At 34.6% G+C, this 25,969-nt stretch overlaps 1 protein-coding gene and 1 long non-coding RNA gene across 2 annotated transcripts; one reads left to right on the plus strand and one right to left on the minus strand.

The window, feature by feature from the left end:
* Positions 1-1,443: 1,443 nt before the first annotated feature.
* On the minus strand, positions 1,444-14,605 carry LOC147871382 (ankyrin repeat and LEM domain-containing protein 2 homolog). Its single transcript, XM_087361226.1, has 10 exons — positions 14,344-14,605; positions 13,281-13,618; positions 11,210-11,521; positions 10,074-10,226; positions 9,006-9,226; positions 7,103-8,217; positions 5,961-6,131; positions 4,881-5,025; positions 4,327-4,458; positions 1,444-3,403 (listed from the first exon to the last, which is right to left on the minus strand). The coding sequence occupies exons 1-10, from the start codon at positions 14,390-14,392 to the stop codon at positions 3,286-3,288; spliced, it is 2,754 nt and encodes a 917-aa protein (XP_087217352.1). The 5' UTR covers positions 14,393-14,605; the 3' UTR covers positions 1,444-3,285.
* Positions 14,606-14,708: 103 nt separating this feature from the next.
* Positions 14,709-24,375, plus strand: LOC147871383 (uncharacterized). Its single transcript, XR_015538800.1, has 3 exons — positions 14,709-14,860; positions 21,564-21,702; positions 23,319-24,375. It is a non-coding gene; the product is annotated as an uncharacterized LOC147871383 (long non-coding RNA).
* The last annotated feature ends 1,594 nt before the right edge of the window (positions 24,376-25,969 follow it).

A 25,969-nucleotide genomic window follows, 5' to 3' on the forward strand; every position in this document is an offset into this window, starting at 1 on the left:
CTAGCGTAACATAGAGCTACAAATTTCCTTTGAATCCTTTCCAATTTAAAGGAATCAGTATTAGTAATAGAGTTCCAAACAACGGAAGCATACTCAATTTTGGAACGGACTAAGGTACTGTACAAGACCAAAAGGCTATCAACAGTGGAGAAGGAAGAAGTAATGTACCGAATCAAACCTAGCATTTTCAAGCTCTGTGATAATATATAGTTGATATGCTGGTGAAAATAGAGCTTACAGTCCAGTAGAACACCGAGATCTTTAACACAATGGGAGCGTGCCACCAGGTTGTTACACGATTTGTAATTAAAATAAATACTGTTTGTCTTCCGGGTGAATGATATAACAGTCGTTTTACTTAAATTAAGTTGCATCCCATTCACAAGACACCAATTTTGCACTGAATGGATGTCGTCCTGCAACAGTTTGCAGTCATCAACATCGCTGATACTCCGATACATCTTTAAGTCATCAGCAAATAAAAGGCACTGTGAATTATGTATGGAGTCGCAGATGTCATTAATGAATATATTAAAAAGTAAGGGGCCTAGGGTGGAACCCTGAGGCACTCCACACTTAACACGATAAGGATACGAAAGAGTTCCAGATACACGAACAAAAGATTGCCTGTCAGAAAGATAACAATGGAACCAATCAACATAACTGGGTGATAGTCCAAAGTTTCTAAGTTTCCCAAGAAGAATATTATGAGGGACTAAGTCAAATGCTTTAGTAAGATCAAAGTATACCGAATCTGTTTGTCCTTGAGTACTAACTGAAGGTAAAACGGAATTAAGGTAAGTAACCAAATTTGTTGCTGTGGAATTAAATTTACGAAAACCATGCTGTGCGGGATTCAAATATTTTTGAAAAGTTATTAAGAATAGAGATGGGTCTATAATTACTAACAATGGAACTGTTGCCTTTTTTAAACACAGGAACAACAGCTGTTTCTTTCCACAGGGACGGAAAGGTGGCACTAGTTAACACTTAAATTAAAAATATAGGTTAATAAGGGAGTGAAAATATCAGAACAACCCTTAATTACTAACGAAGGAATTCCATCTAACCCCACACACTTTGAGGGTCTGAGGCGCTAACTTCAGCAGGAGAGATAGGAGCGGCGGGCAAAAAATCAGAAGTAAAAGTATCGGTAGGAGTGACGGACTGGCAAGAAGTGTTAAAAATTGATTCAAAATGCGTAGCAAATTCATCAGCAATGTGTTTCGGGTCACTGACAAACTGATCACCAATTTTTAGCTGAATCAAGGAGTTATCTTTTCTTTTGAAATTTGAAACGTGTTTCCAAAAATGCTGAGGGTGAGTTTTAAGACTGTCATCAACAGACTTTAACCACCGCCGCCTATCAGACTTAATGGTAGCCTTAACTAATTTACGAAAGTGTGCAAAGTAGGAGTAATGTAATAATAATAATAATAATAATTCAATTCATTTCATTTATTAGAGTGCTTGGCAACATCCAAAAGAGGCCAATAACAGCCAAGCACTAACAATAAACATAAACATAACAATACAAAAACAAACAAACAATAAACTAAATATATAGATGTACAATATAATAATGATAATATATCAATTCATTAATTTGTTACAAAATAATCAACAAGCAAATGAGCTGAATAATATGCCTAGGTATATAATAATTAAATTAAAAACAGTTAAATATAAATAATACATACAAAATAAAACTTTAGTAAAAGAAAAAAAAAGAAAAGAAAAGGAAATTGGCTAAATAAAATGCCCAAGAAAAATATTCTCCTTGTTAAAAATGTTGATGCGCTGACAGACTGCATTCGCAGCAGAAGCACACCTAAACAAGGAACTAGCTTTAAGACTACGATAAACAAAGAAACGAGAAGTAGTCCCTAATGGATCGGAGGGTACGCACAAAGAAACTGAATCCAAAACGGATGGGCAGCAAATTTTACCTTTAAATATATTAATGAGAAAGAGAGCATCAAGATGGCTCCTCAGCAGGTGCAGTCAAAGAAAATTTATCCTCACTGAAACGTCTTCATAATTATAGTCACTTAGGCCATTAAAAAATCTGGCGTGACATAAAGCAGCAAATTTCCTTTGAATTCTTTCAACTTTGGTAGAATCAGTGGAAGTAATAGAATTCCAAGTAACAGATCCATACTCCAATTTAGACCAAACAAGACTATTGTATAAAAACCAATAAGCTATCTAAAGTAGAAGTAGTACCTAATTAAATTTAGCATTCTATCTAGTCTAGCAATAAGATGTTTCAGTCTTCTTGGCAAGAACTGCTATAAAATTAATGAAACTTCACCACGAGACCCAGCTATAATAAAACATTTATGCAACTGGTTTATCCAGACAATGAATGAAGATTCACTGACCCACAAGTATTGTTCTTTTCTGACAAAGCCTGGTTTTACTTAATTGGACATATGAACACACAAAATAACTGATTCTGGTAGTCAAAAAATTCCCTCATTTCATGGGCCATCACTTTTTCATATAATACTTTTGACCAACTTCCACGTATGCCTAATTATATAAAATTTCTAAACTTTAAAATGGAACCATATACTGTACAGTATTTATAATTTCATTATCACTGACCTCTCTAAACACTTTATGCAAAGTGTAGAGAAAAAAAGGTTTATATGCACGTAAATGAGTAAATAAATTATTTAAATTTGATCATTTGTCATGTAAATGTGCAGTAATAGTGATTAAATATCACTTATGAATAATAACTGACAATCATGTACAATTCTCTGCTAGCGATATTCTATAATTGCAGGTCATTATTGATAATAATATAATGACAAGAAAAATTATACAGTAAACTGAGACAAAAAAGGTGAATGAATCACTGGGTCCTACGTCCAAGAAGCCTAAAGTTTAATTTGTGAACATATGGAATTATCTCTATTTGAGAAATTTTTTTTAAGAAATACTCTTATTGCTGACTTCCTTTACTGATCAATTCTTCTTCTTCTTATTCTTTTAAGAATCTTTTATTCCTTACCTGCATAAAATTTTAACATCATGTGAAAATATCCCACATGTGCTTCCTACATAATAAACTATCCATTGCATTAAAATGTTCTAATATCTGATAATACAAATTTAACAATCCCATTCTTTATAAGTACAAACATCAGAATTTACTACATCTAGATATAGATAAACATATTTCTAATTATAAAATATAGGCTATTAGAATTTCATAAGTATTTTTCTTTTCAACCCCTGATGACTTAATGGTGAATATGATCCTGTAATTTTGTGTCATGCCTGTGGAGGAGTGGAAGACTGCATACCTTTTTGGTATTGTGAAGAATCTGCGACAGGTGTCTGAAGCATTCTAGTTCTTTCTTTAGGCCTCGAAGGAAGAGGACTGGACCATCTGAAAGTTACAAGACATATAATTAAAATGTTTTACCTTCTTAATGTCCATTGACAAATTCTGTCCACCATTTCCACTTCTTTGTAATTCAACTTTATTTTCCATAGACATTTATTTAAAATTTGAAAAACATGTCTTCTTGTTGATGAAAGACTCGGGTTACAAGCCGCGTCAGGTGGCTGAATGGTGAATAGACCATATCTTCTGCCAACGTTTCGAAAACAACCCCTGCTCTCATCCTCAAGGCTGCTGCGTAACAAATCTGAGCCCTGAGGATGAGAACACAGATTTCTCTCACAATGTTGGCAGAAAATATGGTTCATTCGCCATTCAGCCACCTGACATGGCTTGTAACCTGAGAGTCTATCATGAAAGCTTCACTTTATACATGTCTTCTTGTTATTATCCATATGCACATACGAGAAACTCTACTCTGGCAAAAAGGAGTTTTACAAAACTTTCTGTGTTTATCGAAATACAAGAAAAATATTAAATCAATTTAACAATCAGAAACTTCAAAGTGGAACATAACAGAAATATTATTAAAGCTGAAACCATGATCTTGTAAGCATAATTACACAATTTAACAATCCATTTCCACATGAACATTCCAAACAAGATATTTACTATTTAGTTTGAAAGTGAAAACAGATGAAATACTATGGATGGCTAGGAACATGTTCATAATTCTTTTTTAATTTAATTAATATTGTGTACAAAGATAATACAAATACAAACAATGGACAACAAATTGAACTTGTACACTTCATACAACATAGAGTACTATGGATTGTCCATGGAAAATGCAGTACATACAAAAATTGAATGTAAAATTTTCTGGGAACCATAAAAGTTGGAATTATTGTAAATGTCATTTTGATTTATTACTGACTAATTTTATTTACATTAGACACATTACTTACATGGCTCTCACACTTTCAGAGTACAGCAAAACCAAATGTCGCCATCTATAAATGTTAAGATATTCTATAGGGTCTATATTTAAGCCATCCAATGCCTGCATTACAGTGGCATCCAACTTGGTAGGTGAGTCACTAGAAAACAAAATTATATTTCAATAAGACTATTTTGTGCTCATATACTTAGTATTCTGGGCACTCTTTAAGGTGGTTACAGATTTTTCATCATTAGATCTAAATGTTGCTAACCACATATAAGACTACATGGCAGCACAGGCGTTTGAAAATTACAAGATGAGGAAACAACAAAACACAGCTTCTAGCACTTTAAGTGATTAAAATTTTACTGTCTACAAAAATTAGGTAACAATTAGTGTGTTTGGGTACTTCACTGTCAGATAAAGATTTCATGATTGACGAACTGCTGACCAGGCAAATATGATTTCTATGCAGCGGGCAAAAAAACTTTCCCCAACATTTTGGTTAAATAAATGTAGCAGCAGTAGTGGGTAGACAAATTATTCTACTCTTTGCTTTATGTGACATTCAGTATTTACCCTTGTATAAAAACATCTGGCCATTCGACTGGTGTTAACATTTCAGCGTCATCGCCATCATCATCATCGCAGTATGAATGTACTTCATTTCTGCTGAGTTTTTCAGGTGTTGATGGTGGTGTGAAATATTCATCATCATCATCATCTGGAATACAAATAAAACTCACATGCATAAGACATGATCTGTTAGAGGCTACCATCTATACATTTCATAAAATTATATGGTCAGAACCCCTACATTCTGTAAATTACAACTAGTCCCTTCAGGTCTTTATACAGGGCTAAACTAAATGATGTTCCCGATTTGAAACACGTTACTCACGTTTAATGAAATTCAGATGCACAAAATTGGTACCGATGGAAAGAGAAACTCTCCAAGTTTATGTTGGTATACTTCGCGGCCGCATAGTAACACTGTTCGCTGCCAGGGGCGATATGACAGAAAATTACTGCCAACGAAGGCAGAGGAGCCTTTTGTGTCCTGGATTTCCACATTCACCGGACCTGACGCCCTGTGATTTTTTTCTGTAGGAGTTCATCAAAGATATTCTTCGTGCCACCCTCACCACAGACCTTGCCAGAAGCCATTACAGCAATCGATCATGATATGCTGCAACGTGTCTGGGAGGAACTCGACTACAGGCTGGATGTGTGCCGAGTTACCAAGGGGGCTCGCATTGAACACCTGTGATGTACTGAAACAAAACTTGGAGAGTTTCTCTTTCCATTGGTACCAATTTTGTTCATCTGAATTTCATTGAACGTATTATTTCTTTCATATCGTGAACATCACTTAGACTAGCCCTGTATTCCACTAAACCAGGGGTTCTTACCCTTTTTCGCCGCCATACCACTAATTCTAATTTAACACACTAAAAGTACCACTAACCAAATTCGTTCAGGGAAATATTATTTATGTTAATATTATCTTCTGCTTTTCTTATTTAGTTCGCATACCACCAGTGGTACGTGTACGTGAGAAACGCTGCACCATACAATATTTAGTCTCCAGCACTTATATTAGCATAAATTCACATTTTAAAAAGACATGTACATAAAAACACGCATCAGAAATCTTACCTTCTGAAAACTCACCACCTGATGATATGTATGTCATTTTATGTAACTTATTAGTTTCTGAATTATATGTCTGTCTCTTTTTAAAGCTGCTCACTTTCAGATTACAGTGTGTTTCATGAATGGAACCTTCCATCTCACTAATTCTTGTACTATCACACTGCTGGTCAGAATCTAGTGGAAAGTACATAATTAATTAGCTTCATTATTTATTATAATGTACAATATGCTAATAGGATCAACAATAATGAATATGAGGAAGGAGATCAATTGTAACAGTAACTATATTGTCTAAAATCCCCTGAGTGTCACAGAAGAAGAATAGAATGCAATGGTATTTACAGCATTCACAGCACCATCTACAGAAGTAAAATATTGGTACTGCTAAAAATCTCTTTTTAGACATTCTAAACTTGTATGATTTTTCAAGAACAAATAGATTCTACAAACTCCACTCACTGGAAACCCTAACACTTGGAGGACTTATGTTTTCAAGAAAGAGACCAGTATATGCAATGAGTATAGGCGTGAATGGATAAAAATTTGATTTGTTACAAAGGTCGCTCAGTTACATTTGGGAGTGTCAAAGACTTCAACCTACATCACACGAACTGATTCCAACAAAAAATCTGTAATTCTCCTGCTTCATATTTGGGGCATATGATTTAAATCTTAGCCTGGAGACTAGTTATCCTAAGGTTTTTCATGGTTTTACTCAGGACTTCCCTGCAAATTCTGGGATCAGACCATGTCCACCTTCTTCCATATCCTTTCAAATTCATTATTCATTACTCATCTCATCATTTGATGCTAAGTAATCTCAACTACTGACAGTAGCATTAAATAAACCACAAATAAATAAATACATACATAAACAATTTTTAGTCACATTCAGCATTTACTTACTTTAGTTCAGGGGTTCAAATAATGAAGAATTATCACTAGATGGAACTGAAATGGTGATGGATATATATTTATTTTCAGTGCTTTGTTAATCCCCGAGTATCACTACATTTTTAAGGTGGAATAAAGGTACCTTAAATAAACTAATATAATTTCTACAAATAATAAATAAAATTAAATTCTACAGACCAACACACCATGACATTTATTTTATGCAAACAACGTAACAAATATGCACTCACCATTATCTTCTACAAATGTAAGTCGTCTTGTAATTCCATCTGATGAAGATTGTGTGTTAGCTTTGTCAGATGTATACCGCACATGATTTCTCTTGAAGGACCAACCTTTCCTAGCATTTCTCATAAAATTATGATTTTGTCTGAAGCATAAGCACTGTGAAGCATCAGACCAAATCCTCATACATTCTTCTTCTGTTCGGACATGAATATCTTTCTTAGCACCACTGGTTTTGTCTGTGTCTTTACCATTTTCTTGTATTTCTAAGGCGCAAAGAATATACTCGGCAATACATTTTACCTGATTACGTTCACAATTGGTTTTTCTTTGGTGTTCAGCATATGCATGTGCATCACGGTAACATATGCTCACATCATCCTCTTCATCTGAATAAGAACATGACAATGGGGAAACTGTAGATTGAAGACCAGACATGACAAATTCCAGTTCATCACTAGTAAGCTCAATAAGCTTTGCTGCTACGATCACGGCGATTCGAGAGTGAACGAGATTAAAATCGACAGATGCGAATCTGGCGTCATCTTTAAAACTGCTGACAAGATCTTGGAGATGCCGAATTTCTGGATCAAGCATGTCAGGCACTGAATCACTAACCCGTACACTACGACCAACAACCGCGAGTCCATCAAACATTCGTTTAGCGAACACACAACAAGATTTTTCTACACATAAGAATGGGCTAAGACCTGGATTCAACAGAGTTTCATCTTCCATGCCAGCATTTGCATCCACTTTTCGATGACTGTACACATTTGATTTGGTCTTAAACGCATTCTCTACTAGTGGTTTAACTGGACTGGTGTCAGACAGACTGCACGCTTTAAAAGCAAGGCACAGATTTGACACTGGACTAATCTCATCATCAACTGACTGATTTTCACTATACTCTGTTAAAGATGATACACAACCATTCACTACACATTCTGAACTATCATAACACTCCTTCGTTGAATATGGTTTCTGTGCAGCCTCCTCAAATCTGTTCTTCAGATAAGCCTCAAGTTTCTCAAGCCCATCCTCAGAGGCCAAATTTGTAAATGTATCAAGAAATGGCCAATATTCATTCCAACCAACCCTGAATTCCTCAGCCAGGTCCCTGTAAGAAATCACAGGCACAAAATATATTATACTTTCGGGCAAAGTAAAGCAGATATTTTCTTCCTTTGCATTATGCTTCATGGTCAACATTTTCTTTGGCCAATAACATCAAGCTACTAACTGAAACTGTTTGAGCAGGACACCATTCTACTACTAAATCAAATATACTAATATTATTTCATGTGAAAATAGTAAAAACATTTTCTTGCATCCCATTATTTTTATATGGAAAAACTGAGGAACACTGTCAACAAAACTGAATGAATAATAAGAGGCAGAGAAACAGCATCAAGTAGAATAAGACACGCATCTAAATACAGAAAGATAAAATGGAAGGAAAGAATAAATGGCTTTGTAATTTACCATCAACAATGCTTGATATTACTTATGATTGGCTGATGTGTGAGTAGTGGAGTCAGCATTTTCCTGTCAAACAGACTGCCACATGAGGTTCTAAATTTTAAAATCTATGCATTCAGTAACAGTAACATATCATTTTGCTTCATAATCTAAACGTCATTTGAAATTACATATGCACAATATTCGGTTTTAGAGGTTAACTGGGACGTGCAAGGCTAAAGGTTCATATGGGGCACCAAATACTCTTGCCCTTTCTCAGGTCATGGTGCATTTATCTTATAATACATAAGAAAATAACTGTTTGTTGAGTGAAATAATTTCTATATTTGAAGCTCTGACTTCAAGAACCACTTAGATTTGGGCAAACAGTGTCTCACTAAAGCAAAGTGAAAGAAACATAAGCTTGAAGTCGTCCGTATCTCCCACCTGCCAACTCTCTCTAATCCTTTCTCAACATCCAGCAGTCTAAATGCATGACAACTCAGACTTCCTGTATATGCCTGTCTGCAGGCATTCTGCTTTGGAGTCCGAGGCATCCGAGGAGGAGTCTTCCACTTCTTCCGGAACACGATTGCTTTTTCATGATTCATTGGTCCTGCATAAGCCCGGATTTCCATCCTTCCATTAAGTGGATCAGCTTTTAATACCTGATGAATAAACATTTTAGAAACATTTTAGAACAAACAGTAAATTAATAGAATGACGTCTCCTCTGATGATGAGCCATGTTTGTAAGAAGTTAATTTTCTGCATTTCACAGACTGTGTCTGCCTCCAACACCAGAGACTGACAGGTTGATTTCATTGGTGATTGGGTGGGTGTAGTATAGATATATATGCACTGTCAGCTCATGGAGCCCAGTCTCCTTGATCAAGAATGGACCAAGGGGACAACAGTAGGTGGTGTATGGCGATCACCCTACCTAAAAGGACACAGTCCCTAGATTATTTCCTATAGAACTGAAAACTGAAACACAAAGACAAATAAATTCAGAAGGCATTCAAAATATAATAAAGTCAAGATACAATTAAATAATGGAAAACAGCTATTAAGCACATAAAAACAGAACATCTACAAAAAAATTCAAGGTGTTATGAGAGGAACACATTTAATCTGTACTCTTCAATGCGAGGCAATATGATGACGAAAAAAAAATTGTGACCAAACATTTCACGTTAAGTAAAAGATTTTACAAACTGTTATATTTGATAGTTTTGGTTACATATGAAGTACACACACAATACATGAGACAGAACATATAAACCTCCTTGCATCCATCAAATAAGCAGTGTGTGGGGTCTAAACATGGTAACAGAAGTAACTGTCAACATTCCTGCTAGAAATGAATCTCCAGACATCCTGTGAACACCCTGAATTGTCTCAGCTTCACTTTGAAAACTACGTGCTCTGATATGAGAGAATTCTCTGACTAATTTAAATTTCTCGACAGGACCCTGCATAGTGAATACATGTGTAAAAACAATTTATTACCAACCAGAGGGCAAGCAGGAGAGAATGGATCACCAACAGTAGGCTGTACAGAATTATCCTCTGATCTAAGTACAGGAACATAAAACATGTCATCCAGTAAATTTAACAGTTTTTGCCTTAGACTTTCATCTGGAGAGGAAACACGACTGCAGATAACCTGGAAAAAAAAAAGAAGGAGAAATCATGAGTATGGTAAGTAAGATAGAAATAACGTTATGTACATATAACGGGTTACAGGAAGTAGCCACACTATTTTAATTGTTTCAGCTATGTAAAATCCTACATCTCAGCAAGCAGACTGGTCCTCTGGCAGCACTCCACATTTGTATTAGGGAGGTTAGCTAGTTTGAATCTTGACCAGTCTAATGACTATCTGGATTGTCATTTTTCTGTTTGTGAGTCTCTCCAGGCAATTTCATGGAACTGACATAAGCCATGACAGACTCTTATCTATTCACAATTCATAATTATCGTCACATCACATTCAATTATATCAAATTTCTAAACTTTAAAATGGAATCATATACTGTATATACATATATAATAATTTCATTATCACTGACATCTCTAAACACTTTATGCAAAGTGTAGAGAGAAAAAAAGGTTTATAAGTACGTAAATGAGATCCTTGGTAAAACTCTAAAAGAAAGGCCTTCACAAATTCTTACAAACAATATTTTAAAATGTCAATGTGCTAAATACTTTATGATATACTTAATTTAATTTTTTATGAAAATCAATAACACTGGGTGTGAAATAAATTTCTGGGTTATATTATCACTTTTTTAACAAACTGAGAAATATTTTGGACCAACTAACTCCAAGGTAGAGGAATTTTCCTTAAAAATTTCTGTCATTCAAATAGTCAAAAAAATTCCCTCATTTCATGGAATTTGATGCGCCATCACTTTTTCAAATAATGCTTTTGACCAACTTCCAACTATGCCTTGACCTCTTGTCTTACGGTTTCCCAAACAAAACTTTGTACATATTTCTTGATTCTCCCATCGTACTACATTACCAACCAATCACATTCTTCTTAGTTGAAGCACAGAGAATAACATAAATATTTTATACCAAGTACTCACTCCTGAAGAATACTGTGATGTATATTTGATAATGAAAATACATGTTACTTGCATCTCTTGGTGTTTGTCCATATTTATTCCTCGCATGTCTATCACATTGTGGATAAGACACCAATACATCTACAACTGAAAGAGCTCCCAATTTAACTGCAAAATGTATCGGAGTCTCATTGAGGGCCTTATCAGGAGTATTCAGGTAAAGATCCAACAAGATACGAGCTCGGTCCTCACAGTTGGCAGCATCATCATCTCCATACAGCAACTGAATAAATGCAACATTGCTCACTGTCTGTAGAATTAGATCACATATTTGTGCGTCACAAGCCTTGGCTGCTACATGCATTGCGTTATACCGTGAGCCTTCCTAAACCCGGAAAAGACAAAGAAACAGTAAATAAATTATTTAAATTTGATCATCGGTCATGTAAATGTGCAGTAATAGTGATTAAATATCACTTATGAATAATAACTGACAATTATGTACAATTCTCTGCTAGCGATGTTCTATAGTTGCAGGTCATTATTGATAATGAATAGATTATTCACTTTTACCGTCAGGCAGAACAAAGCATAATGATTTATAAGTTTATAGAGTAAATTACAGCTAACGTAAAATAAATAAATAACATATAAATTAAAGACTGTGACACATCTTACTGTAGTTCCCAGTGGAATTAAGGTTGAAAGTACCCAGAAAAAATGGTAAATCCCCATAAGAGTTGAAATCAAAGAAGAACATGGATGTTCTTCTCTGTTTTACATTTGGATCTCAAGATAAATGTCAAAGAACAACATTGACTTTTATTTTAATAAAAATGCACAGCAAAGCACACTCCAGTTCACACACTGCTGCTTGCTGGGAAAATCTTGAATATTGCTTCCTCAATATTCTCTTTGATTTATTTTATGCACTTTGTCTTTCAAGCTACCCCATAAATAAAAATCACACAGTGTGAGGTCTGGGAAACAAGTTGGTCATAAACTTTCATTAATACATTTTTCAACAATCATGTCAGTTACTGTGGCCACAGAGTTATCGGTTGTGTTCACCTTTACTGAATCCTGCTGAAAGTAACCATCACTTTCTTTTTTCTGTTAACTTAAGGAAAATCCTTTTCAAAATCTAATTAACATAACTTCCTGAGTGAAGACTATCCATAAAAGAAAAACTGAGACAATTATTCACCATACACTGATTCCACACCTAACACCAACTTCTCGATTTTGAAGCAGAATATAATGAAGGACTCCAGGGTATTTTGAGCACCAGAATCAGTTATTTTGTGTGTTCATATGTCCAATTAAAAAAAACCAGGCTTTGTCAGTAAAAAACAATACTTGTGGGTCAGTGAATCTTCATTCATTGTCTGGATAAACCAGTTGCAAAAATGTATTATTATAGCTGGGTCTCGTGGTTGTTACAGAAAAAGGTGAAGTTTCATTAACTTTATAGCAGTTCTTGCCAAGAAGACTGAAACATCATATTGCTAGACTAGATATACCAGTGATTTCTTGACAAATGCTCTAATCTTGCAATAGTATAATCAAGTTTCTCTTCTCTTTATTTTCTTATGCAATTCTAACACATTCCTTTGAATGTATTAACGAAACCTTGGGGAAATATCAACACCAGATAATTTTTGTTTAAGTTCTCTGTGATATATACATAAGCTAAATTGGTTTTTTACATAATTATAAAAAATACAAAATAACAAGCCTGTATCTTGAACACACAAATAACAGAGGGAAAAAAAACAAAAACATTACTCATGCCAGTTTTCATAACCCTATCTTAACCCATGGACTTAAATTTTTTTTAACAAGCATGGTTTCTGTATATAATCGCCCATACAACAGCCTGGATTTCATTTAGTCATTCATAGATGGCTCCCAACTACACATATAAAAATAAAAGAAACACCTAACTTCAAAATCCCTGCTTCTGATGCTCACTCTTAATGTTGTGAAACCATTTTATTGCACAGAATGTTTTGGTAGGGCAGTCTGATTTATTTTTTGTGTATGAAAAGAGCATTAAAATCAGTGATGACCGAGTTAGGAATTCTATGTAGAATACTAACACATACATTTCAAAACTACTTATAAGAAAGCAACCTGCATACCTGAAGAATGGCTGGAGTATCTCCACTACTCACTAGGTAACGAGGATTATACCAGATGGTATTTGTGAATGTATGAGTGTCACCACATTCTATCACTTTCCTCAGCCAAACCAAATCCTGTGATTTAGGTGCTTTGAAAGGACTTGGTTTTTCACCTATTACAGGACTGCTGGTTTCTAAATTTTCTGATAACACACATATGGGAACTACAATTTCAGGAGCTTGAACTGCAAATTCCACAGCCTCCTGTCTTGTCTTAAAGGAATTAAACCTTGCTTCCTTGTATTTTTTCACAATTTTCAGTGCTTGTGATTTGTCATTATAGACATGCAGTGTGTCTGAAAAATGAAGCAAAAATGTTTATATATACAAATGCTGCATAAATCTGTCAATGGAAATTCAACAGACAGTAATTACCTATTTTACATCCAAAAGAAAATAATTAAAATAATGACAGGTTTTAAAAGCAGAGGCTCTTGTAGAAAATTAGTTAGAAAATTTTCTACACTTTCATTTGCAAGTGAATAAATACTCTCCTTACTATCATTTATGGTGAAAAACTTGGACAAATTTCAAAGAAATAAATATGCACACAATTTAAACATAATATGTAAATATGACCTTCAAATGCCAAATCATAACCTCACTACATATCAAGAAGGAGTATATTATACAGGTATCAAGTCATTCAATAATCTTCCACATACAATTAAGAGTTTAAATCATAATATAAAAGTAATCAAGTCTGCATTACCTCTTAACTCACTCCTACTCTGTAGATGATTTTACCTCTGTTGACAATTCTTAACCTTTAGGTATATCTATATGTAAATAAGGTTTCGTTGCAAGATTTGAGGTTTCACAGCGGTGAGAATGAAGATTTCTGTCTTCTGGGTTGTTGTGCTATGTAGTTTAGTTCTTGTATTTAAAATTCATAAGTTCATATATAAGTTCTGTACCTATATTATTATCCGTGGAATGTAAATAAACTATATCTACAATTCAAAATCTTAAAACTAACTTTCGAATGCATATTCATTTATGTTTATATTTTACTACTTACCATCAGATTCCAAGACAGTGTCACTAGGTATATTTACACCGTAATACATTTCTTCAGAATTAGCAGTATCACAAAATTTTTGTTTCGAAATTGCCGCGTCCTTCACATATAAAACGTTGCGTTTAAATATAAAAATCTACTGTACACATAACTTTCATAAAACCCTTCTTAAAACAAGAACTTCAAAGGAGTCACGGTAGGAAGACGTTAAATCAAAGCAGAAGCTTTATAAAACTCGAATTCAACTGTTTTTCCGTTATGATGCAATTACTAATACCAACCACAGAGACCTACCAACCTTGGGATGATAGACAACATTTCACGGACTGTAAAATGCTATTACCTTTGGTAGTATATACATCATGCCTGATGAAATGTAAGGTTCTCACGGCTTGAGTGCAATTGATTCAGTACTTGGGCATTCATATGCTAATGGAGGATTAACTTCAACTGATACATTTAAATGACTACTCATTAGGTGCTAAATATTGTAGGAAATTTTTTTCAAAAAGGAGGTGTAAGTATATTTGTATATAGAAATTTAAAATTTAAGACCATAAATTTAGAAGAATTTACTGTAGACAAGGACATCGAAGCGTGTGCAATTCAGCTGACTAAGAACTTACCAGGAACAAACAAAAATTGTATACTAACTATTTACAGATCTCCTATGGGTAATTTTACAAATTTCCTGGAAAGATTAGATATGATTCTACAGAAATTATATCATGAGAGATACAATATAATTATATGTGGTGATATAAATGTAAATTATTTAAATGATGATAACAGAAAGAAGCAACTTGATGCTGTCCTACAATCATATAATCTTACTAGTATTGTAACATTCCCCACTAGAGTTGGCATCTCCTCATGCACTGTAATTGATAATTTTTTCATTGATATAAACAGTATTGGAAAATATGTGATATACCCCTCTATAAATGGTCTATCAGATCATGATGCCCAAGTATTAATACTTCATAAGGCACAGGAACAGGGAAAAGGATATCATACTTATATAAAACGGTTAATAAATAACGATACTATAACAGATTTTCAATTAAAACTAAGTCAGGAAACATGGGAATTAGTTTTTGATGAAAATGATATTAATCATAGTTTTAACACATTTTTAAATATTTTCTTAAAAATTTACTATTCCAGCTTCCCTTTGACACAGATAAAATGTAAACAGAAAAATAATTCTTGGATTAAACCAGGAATATTAATGTCCTGTAAACATAAACGAGAACTTTGTAATAAATTAAGGAATAATAAGGATCCTACTCTTAAAACTTATTACAGAAATTACTATTAAATATTGACCACAGTTATAAAAGAGGCAAAAAGAATGGAGTATGATAAATGCATTCTAAATTCTGATAATAAATTAAAACTACTTGGGGTATTATAAATAAAGAAGCAGGTAGAAATACAAATAGAGTTGAAATAAAAACACTAAAAATTGATGGTAAGAAGTTCAATAACAAACAAACTATTGCTGAAAAATTTAATAATTATTTTGTTAACATTGCAGAGAAAATAAAACTACAAGATATTAATAATCCCGTAATTGCAAATGATATTAATGATGATGAAAATTATATTCATTTCATGAACCAAGCTTTTTCTAATCCATACCCAAATATGAATTCCAAATGCTGTACGAACAAAGAAATAAAAAAAATAATAAAATCCCTTAAACTAAAAAAATCGCATGGATATGATGAGATACCACCTATGATTTTAAAAATAAGCTCGTCATTTATAAGTTCACCTATAAATTATATATGCAATAAAATGTTAAGGAGAGGAGTATTTCCGGATAGATTAAAATATTCATTAATAAAACCATTATATAAGAATGGTGATATATATGATGTGTCTAATTATAGACCTATATCACTTTTAACATCTTTTTCAAAAATATTTGAAACTATAATGTACTCAAGAATTTTGGATCATCTCAATAAATACAATATTTTAAGTACTGAACAATATGGATTTAGGAAAGGATTAAAAACAGATAATGCAATCTATAAATTGACTACAGAGATTTTAAATGCCATGAATAACAAACAAATAGTGGGAGGCATCTTCTGTGATTTGGAAAAAGCTTTTGATTGTGTTGATCATGAAATTTTGTTATTTAAGCTTAAATTTTATGGTATCAATGGGAAAGATCACGCACTCTATGAATCTTACTTAAATAACAGATACATTAGAATAGTATTACATACTAATGACAATAACAATACAGCCTCGGATTGGCTTAAAGTTAGATATGGAGTTCCACAAGGGTCTATATTGGGACCTTTGTTGTTTCTTTTATACATAAATGATTTACCCAGTATAATAACTAAACTTGCTACACCTATAATTTTTGCTGATGATACTAGCATCCTATTTTCTCATTCTAATACAAACGACTTTAATAAACACATTCATGCAACATTTGAAAATATAAATAGATGGTTTAGAATGAACAGATTATCACTAAACTTTAATAAGACACATTATATTAATTTTAAAATTAAGAGAAAAATGTCAGATACTGTCACAATAAGTTATAATAATAAATTCATTAATGATATCTTCTGTACTAAATTCTTGGGAATTATGATTGATGGTGCATTAACTTGGAAGAATCATATTGATCTACTTATTAAAAAATTGAGCAAGGCTTGCTATGTAATTAGAAATATGAAACCATATATGTCTATTTCAGTACTAAAGACAATTTATTATGCTTTCTTTCATTCCTTAATGAGCTATGGCATCATTTTCTGGGGAAATTCATCTAGTAGTTACACTATTTTTCTCCTTCAGAAAAAGGCAATTAGAACAATGATGGGATGTGGCAATAGAGTATCGTGTAGAAATATATTCAAAGAATTAGATATCTTACCGTTGTCATCAAAATATATATTTTCTTTATTATTGTTTGTATTACAAAACAAAACTCTTTTTCCATCAAACATTGACTCTCATACTATTGATACTAGACAGAGACAACATTTGTATCTACCCCAAGCCAATTTAACTATTTATCAGAAAGGAGTTCACTATGCGGGTATAAAGATATTTAATAAATTACCCACAGAGGTTAAGAATACCTCAAATAATTTTAAAAAGTTCAAGGTTGCATTAAGGCATTTCTTAATTACTCACTCGTTTTACACTGTGGATGAGTACTTAATTGGATAACTATTGTAATAAAAATAATAATTATATTGTCTTGAATTTAGTACGCTGCTTGTCTAGATGTAATTTTTTAATGTATGTATTTTATGTTTTTATACTTGAGTTTGTGACGTGTTCTATATCCACTACTGGATTCTTGGAACTTCTAAATAAATAAATAAAAAAAATAGAAAATTAGGACTCCCAGAATAAAAGTAATCATTTTTTTAAGATTGGCAAATGTATTGATGATGCAAGCAGAGTAGGAACAAAATTTTGAAGTACTAAACAACTGAAAGTACTATTTTTCTTATAATAGATTATGTACAATTAGAGCAAAGAGAAACACAACACAACACAACAAGCATACGATGGTAATACTGAAACATACCAGTACATGACATCATTCAAACAAAGCACTGCTTATTTACATGTATCCTTCAAATAATACAGCCAGTTCTTAAAATTAGATTTACAGACAGGAGCTTACATATCAACAACCTGAATAAGCTTTTTCAGAAATAACAGTGTCCAACACAATACACAATTTACTTGTTTCAAATGAACACTGAATGTACAAAATTATTTATTTCCTTACACAATCAACAGTTATTTCACAGATCCACCTCGCAATTATGCCACCAGTGTAATAGAGGTTCCCTCTTCTGCCAAATATATGCATTACCCCAATAACTCCAAGCACTGAAAGAGAAGAAAGACAGTCAATACTTCTGCAGGCAGCTTCTGCGACAGGCTCAGCCTTCAACGTGAGATAAGTTATAATATTATCACAGTTTCCTTGCCACAAAGTGTAGATAATGAAGCCCATAGCTACTATAACATTATTTCATTTTTATGTGAGGATCAAGCAAGTCTAGGAAAGAGCCACACATACAAAGTGGTACAGAATGGTCTTTAAGTGTGTCTTTATTTCTTTTATAGGCCATCCAAGTGTACTTTGCAGTGCATCTCATAAATTTCATGTCAGCAGCTGTAATTCTGTTTTTGTCCTCTTTTTCATTGTTCAGTTTTCAATGCCATATAAAATTGTTGGTAGTGCCAAAGTATTATATATTTTTATTCTAGTTCGTTTTTGGACTTCTCATGGTTTAAAAATCATGCTGATAAGGCCAGTAACTTTCAGGAATTCTGAAAGTTTGATATCTATGTCTTTTTCTGCTTCATATGATAGGGAACAACCAAGGTAATTAAAAGTGTTTATTTGTACAATAATTTTGTTGTCTATTACTATTTTACTTCTTGCTGGTTCTCAGCCACAGAATGCCATTGTCTTTGTCTTTTCTGTTGAAATCGTCATCCTGTATTTATTTATTAACTTATTCATCTTATAAATTGATATTTGTAAATCTTTTCCTGAAGTTGAGATTAGTACTTGGTCAATAGCAAAAAGGATTGTTTTTAAGCTTATATTCTTGAGATTGCAAATCCTTTTATTTTTTCTGTTTCCCAAACATGTTGTATTTCATTCAAGTATACACTGAACAAAGTTGGGGATAGTGGACACCCACGATTGATTGGTGAAGATACAGATAACTTGGAATTAATTTTGATCTTTACTTTATTGTCTGTATAAATATCTAGTATTGAAGTAACTTACTTTTAAATTATAACTTTAAGTATAATTAATTCTAAAGAGTTCTGGTAGTGGTATGTTACTATTAGTACTGGGTTTCCAGACTTTTTCCATGGTCTAGTATTCCAAAGAGAATGTTTCAGATGGTGGATCTGCTTCCATCCTCAAGTGACAGATGCCACATTACACTTGCAACATTCCTTATGAATATGAAAGATGATAAGTTGGTGACAGCAGTATAATTCTCGAAACATGCACACTATCTCAAATAATCAAAACTGGTCCAACATATTTATGAAGATCAGTGGACAGGTTAGGATAAAGCTAGGATTTTGTAGATCAAAACTAACAGCAGGAAAATGAAACACAAGACATTGGCTCACATGGTGTGTATGACCAATTCGATCAGCCAACCTAGTTATGAGATCAATCAATCAGCAAAAAAGATTTGCAAGTTACAGGGCAGTCCAACAGGCCATGATAGGTTATTTAAGGTTCTGTATGTTCTGTGGGTGGGTACTAATGACAAGCAGGTATTATCTAATCATGCCAATTTGAGTGTTCAAATCATCAATGTTTCTGGCTTATGTTCTTTGTTTGGTTTTAATGATTTCTGATTCTGTCTTAATTTTTGTTCTTCATGAGTATTCCCCTTCTTTTTTTTTTCTTTCTTTCCCCATTTACATCAAAGGAAGAAGCAGGTCAGTTCTGAATATGGGTTCCATCTTATTTTTATCGCCCTCCACTGGCCCTTTACCTTTAGTAGGGGCTCGATTTCCACTAACAACATTTCGCAGATAACATTCAAGAACAATGTCAATCATCGGTCATCAGAAAGAGAAAGGTATCATTCACAGAAAATTTTGATTTCCTTAGGCTCGTCAGAACAAAATTCCGAACTATTTGCAAACATCTTGAAGAAACAAACGTTCTCTGGTAAACTTTATGGAACATTATTAATCAAGACTTCGCTCTGGGTTTAAAGAGATTATGATCCTACAATACTTGTTCATATTAGCAAATGTCAGAATGGAGTAACTCTTGTAACTGACGTCTAAAATATTTATTGTTTCTGCAGATTCGTTTGCGTAAATGTAAGTCGCGTGAGTGTTCCTAGACGGAGGCTGTATACACTGTTCGTTTTTGTGTGAATTATTTTTAAGTTCACAGTAATCTTGTTGTGCAACAAGCATGTTCTTTGTTGTTCTGATAATTTTAAAGCCTGTACATTAATTTTAGTTCATACAAATTCACTACCAGAAAATACACAAGGAAAGAAACAAAAGTATACTTGTTTCTTCATGCATTATCAATGACATGTTTTTCACACTACTGTTTAAAAAATGTTAATTCTTGTCTTGATGGCTTAATGATGAAAAGTATTGGGTTTCTAAAGTGTAACTTTTTTTGATTGCCTAATATGCAAAATCAAGGTTCTTAATGAACTTTCAACCATAACACAAATATAACTGCAACAGTCACATCAACTTATGGAAACTGTCATACAGCCATTCTTTATGAATTCAGAAGCTGAACAATTTATACTAATTGGGAAGGAGGATTCAAACAAATCAGGGAGGAACAGGCATCTTGTTAGATCCAAGAACAGAACAGACTACAAAGCACATTTACTGAATACCATAATAAGTGCAAAACTGCATTAAAGCTACAATTTGTTCATGAACATTTTGAAACTTAACCACCAAATCTGAAAAACCTTTTCCTGCTATACTAATTGCAGACAAATTAGAAATGAATCAAACTCATTTTTTTACAGCAATGCATAAAATTTCTGTGGGACATGGTCCTCAGAGATGGGCTGGCACTGTCAGAGAACTGTGTAAGTTAACTGACTGGAGTCAAATGCTGAGTCAAATTACTGTTCATTTTTTGTTTTCAAACATTATTTAGAGGCAGGGTTCTTTTCCTGTCAGTATGGTATGCAACAGTATACCATACTCATACCTCCTTTCCCATAAAACAGAAGAATACATAATAATAGCATATATTGGTGAAAAACTTAAAGCTCCCTTACCTGAGTACCAGTGCCTTGTCTACTAGACAAAAGCAAGATACTGCTCAGAAGTAGTTATACATCCAGCGGTAGCAGGAATGTAAAATAACAGCATGTGAGTGGTCTGGCACATACATATAGGTTAAAAGATATGGTCATGAATCATGTGATATGACATTATTATAAAGTTTCATAATAATGGGGTGACAATTTTAAATAGAGAATTAAATGATAAACAGACTGTCAAATTATATGCCCACAAGTGAGAGCATTTTATTTTATATTGAAACAAACAATTTTTTATTCAATGAAACTAGAGCGCAGAATGGTAGATACTTTGCCTCATGTGTGTGTGCTTGTATCAGTATACATATGTTACTGTGTGTATATAAAAATTATAAAAAATGTCCTTATTCTAACTCTCAGGTGTCCCTGTGGTGTGTGTACCCATTTCTTGTGCTGGAAATTGCTCGGCTAGTCTTCTTGACCACCAGCTTTGTTATTGCCATGTTACTGGTAAAGGAGAACATTGCAGACCTTGGTTTACTAGGAGGCTTTGTCTTATGTAAGTTCTAGAAATCCATCGTACAAGAATTTCATGCAATATAGTGTGGTTGTACAGTTTTTTATAACAGGTTAATGTGATGTGCTCCTTATGATGTTGATATTGCTCATAATTTTTAGTTCAGTGTTTTAATTACAAAAAGTTTAAATCAAAAATAAATAGGTATCAGAGTCCTTTAAAATATTTTATCTACATTTCATTTCTATTTATAAAAAAATCTATCTTATAATTTTTGATATGCCTCTCACTCAAAGCTATGATGTAAATACCCAGTATACCAAGAAAATGGTTAACAATCATCTTCAGACTTACTGCAGCGAAAACCTCAAATCCTACAATCTTTATTATTCTTGCATTAAAACTTGCACTCAGTCCAGATCTAAATAAGCCACTTTGGCATACTGAAAACAGTTAGAAGTGAAACCTATATGTGGAGGTATTGTCAAATTATCATCATTCATTGACATTTCCACGTGGTTCAATTATCGTATGATAAAGTATTCTCCATTCTTCCATGTTCTTTCATAAAAACGCTTTCATTTCTCTTACTGTATAATTTCATCAGTTTGTTTTCACACCAGTCATGTATTCACAGTCTTAATTTTTTGTGCTCTCAAAGAATGCTGCTGTCATCTGTGCATAATGTACATCTGCACCACATTATACTCCATTTCACTTCACTAATTCTTTTCACAATGTTACTAAGTTTTTACCTGCAGATCTTGCCTAATATCTTGTTTTCAGATATTCAGGTCAGTCTGCTATGTACAGAAAGACATTACTCCTTTCAAAGCCTTGAAATTAGGAATATTACATTTTTTGGGACTTAAGGTTTCCTGGCAATAAAAATATGGAATTAAATAAAATGTTAATTATCTACTAATTTCCTTCTTGCCGGTTACAGTGGCCACACAGTCTGGGGCGTGGGCTTCGTGCTCTCAGACACTGGGACCATGGGTTCGAATCCCACTCAAGGCGTAGATGTTTGTCCATGTCTTTCTGTGATGTTCTGTTCTGTGTACAGGTGGACTGATCACTCATCCAAGGAGTTCTATCAAATGTCTAAATAGATCAAAAAACATCTGAAAGGAGACCCCTATGCTCAACATAGGAATGAAAAGGGCATAAAGAAAGAATTTCCTTCGTCTTATCTTCCCCCAAACTTCGATGCAATCTTAAGGTGGAAATCTTCTGTTTTGTTTAATTCAATCATGTTCTCCTTTCCTTCTCTAATTTAAGATATATTCACAAAATGAACACTAAAATTAAATTAATCTCTTGTCCTTCTACCCCCTTCTAATTTGAATTATTTTGGCAGAAAGTAACTATAAGAAGTAGCTAATTTAGACAGTAACATTTTCATGTTCAAGCAGATGCCTAGTTATTATGATGTAACAGTGTCCAGACTCACAGACAGTGTTTTCTAAGTGAGATTTGAAGTTTTCACATTGTGGCGAGGATGATGTTCTTTTTGGTTCTGGTGCCATGTAGACTGGCTGATAGATACCAGTGTTTCGGAGAAGCATACTGTCTCCATATTCAGAGCCGAAGTGACAATGCATTGTCCAATTGGGAAATAATGTGCCCACAGTACATGTTACTTCATTTGTTTGCAGTATTTCTCTTCTACCAGTGGTTCTGTGTCCTGAGCTTCATATAGATTGTGAAGGAACTTGAGCTGGTGCATAAGATGGGACACTATGAAGAAGGCAAACTGAATTTTCATAAATACCAGCGCATGAATGTACTGGAGCTTGGGGCAGAACGTTATCCAATGAGTGAAGATTTTGTACCAGTTGCAGACTTCAGTCGCCACTATAATAAGAAATCAATTAATGAGAATATTCGTCCAAGATTTAGCATAGATAGTGATTATAATAATGTAATGGCCAGACCTGTATATTAGAGTAAGTCCTTGCACATTTCAGTATGGAGTCAGGAAATTCAAATGAAGACATCTGGTTATCTACAAAATGTTTGCACTGCTTTACTGTGCAGGTAACTCTTATAATTTGTTAGCACTGTCACCTTCTATCTCAGTGCATGTTTTCCAGTGTCATGACATCACTGTGTGGTCATGCTACATGCTGCACCTTCTCACTGAGTGTGAAATTTTATAAAAGAGACAAGTCTGTGAGGAGACTTCTTTGTTTTCTTGCAACATCTGTTTGAAATTACAATTCAGTAGTAGAAAATAGGTATATGCAGCGAACTGAGGGATGACTAACACAATTCCTCAGAGAACTATATAGGATAGAATATGTTGGAAAAGGGGATTAGAGGCTATCAACATGAAGATGTTTAAAACTGAAAGTTCTTTATTATTAAATAAAACCACTATTATACAGAAACTTTTACACTTACTGTCCAACTGGGTAGCAGTCCTTACAGTTCCAGCCTCCAACACATAAACAAAAGCTAAACCATGTTTTGTATTTTAAACAGCAGTGGAATTTTTTGTATGATATTACATGTTTGGCAAACTATGTATAATCAAATTTTCCATGTTCAACCAATAATTGTCTATATTTATTTTCACACATATAATGGAATGTGTTCTTTTCTGTATGCCCATTTGTTAGAAATTAAAATATAATTGCAACATGTGACATCTATCTATTCTTAGTATTAATTTTTATAGCCATTAAAACTATTAAAATCTGTAATACATCACTGTTTAATTTATTTCAAACAGGTGAAACCTCTTTATTGTTAACTGTATGTTGTACTTTAAGTGTTTTTATATAGAATTTATCAGAAACAACTTTTATTAACTTTTCCTATGTAAGTACATTTCTGATAATGTTCTAGCTGGACTCATATTCTTTTTCTGATGTCTGCCTTATACTGCAGTACTGATGTCATTATGTACCACAGTTGTTACAGTGTTGTGTACTTTAGAAAACATTAATAACAACACTTTCCAATAAATTCTATATAAAATAACACTTTGTATACTACAATATAATAATAACACAGTTCTCACTGCAGTGCTCATCCCAGTTCTCACTGCAGTCCTCGTCCCAGACCTCAATGCAGTCCTCGTCCCATTTCTCACTGCAGTCCTCGCCCAGACCCCACTGCAGTGTTTGTACCAGTCCTGACTGCAGTCCTCGTCCCAGACCTCACTGCAGTGTTTGTACCAGTCCTCACTGCAGTGCTCGTCCCAGTTCTCACTGCAGTCCTCGTCCCAGATCCCACTGCAGTGTTTGTACCAGTCCTCTCTGCAGTCCTCGTCCCAGTCCTCACTGCAGTCCTCGTCCCATTTCTCACTGCAGTCCTCGCCCAGACCCCACTGCAGTGTTTGTACCAGTACTCACTGCAATCCTCGTCCCAGTCCTCACTGCAGTCCTCGTCCCATTTCTCACTGCAGTCCTCGTCCCATTTCTCACTGCAGTCCTCATTCCAGTTCTCACTGCAGTCCTCGTCCCCGACCCCACTGCAGTGTTTGTACCAGTCCTCACTGCAGTGCTCGTCCCAGTTCTCACTGTAGTCTTCGTCCCAGTCCTCACTGCAGTCCTCGTCCCATTTCTCACTGCAGTCCTCGTAACATTTCTCACTGCAGTCCTTGTTTCAGTTCTCACTGCAGTGCTCGTCCCAGACCCCACTGCAGTGTTTGTATTAGTCCTCATTGCAGTGCTCGTCCCAGTTTTCACTGCAGTTCTCGTCCAATTTCTCACTGCAGTCCTCGTCCCTACCTCAATGCAGTCCACGTCCCATTTCTCACTGCAGTCCTCGCCCAGACCCCACTGCAGTGTTTGTACCAGTCCTCACAGCAGTCCTCGTCCCAGTCCTCACAGCAGTCCTCGTCCCAGACCTCACTGCAGTGCTCGTCCCAGTTCTCACTGCAGTCCTCGTCCCAGACCCCACTGCAGTGTTTGTACCAGTACTCTCTGAAGTCCTCGTCCCAGACCTCACTGCAGTGCTCGTCCCAGTTCTCACTGCAGTCCTCGTCCCAGACCCCACTGCAGTGTTTGTACCAGTACTCACTGCAATCCTCGTCCCAGTCCTCACTGCAGTCCTCGTCCCAGACCCCACTGCAGTGTTTGTACCAGTACTCACTGCAGTCCTCGTCCCAGACCTCACTGCAGTGCTCGTCCCAGTTCTCACTGCAGTCCTCGTCCCAGACCCCACTGCAGTGTTTGTACCAGTACTCACTGCAGTCCTCGTCCCAGTCCTCACTGCAGTCCTCGTCCCAGACCCCACTGCAGTGTTTGTACCAGTATCACTGCAGTCCTCGTCCCAGACCTCACTGCAGTGCTCGTCC

Source organism: Zootermopsis nevadensis, unplaced genomic scaffold (genome assembly GCF_977971745.1).
Source record: "Zootermopsis nevadensis isolate Lab colony 2312 unplaced genomic scaffold, Znev_1.0 Znev_ptg000057l, whole genome shotgun sequence".
Lineage (NCBI taxonomy): Eukaryota > Metazoa > Arthropoda > Insecta > Blattodea > Termopsidae > Zootermopsis > Zootermopsis nevadensis.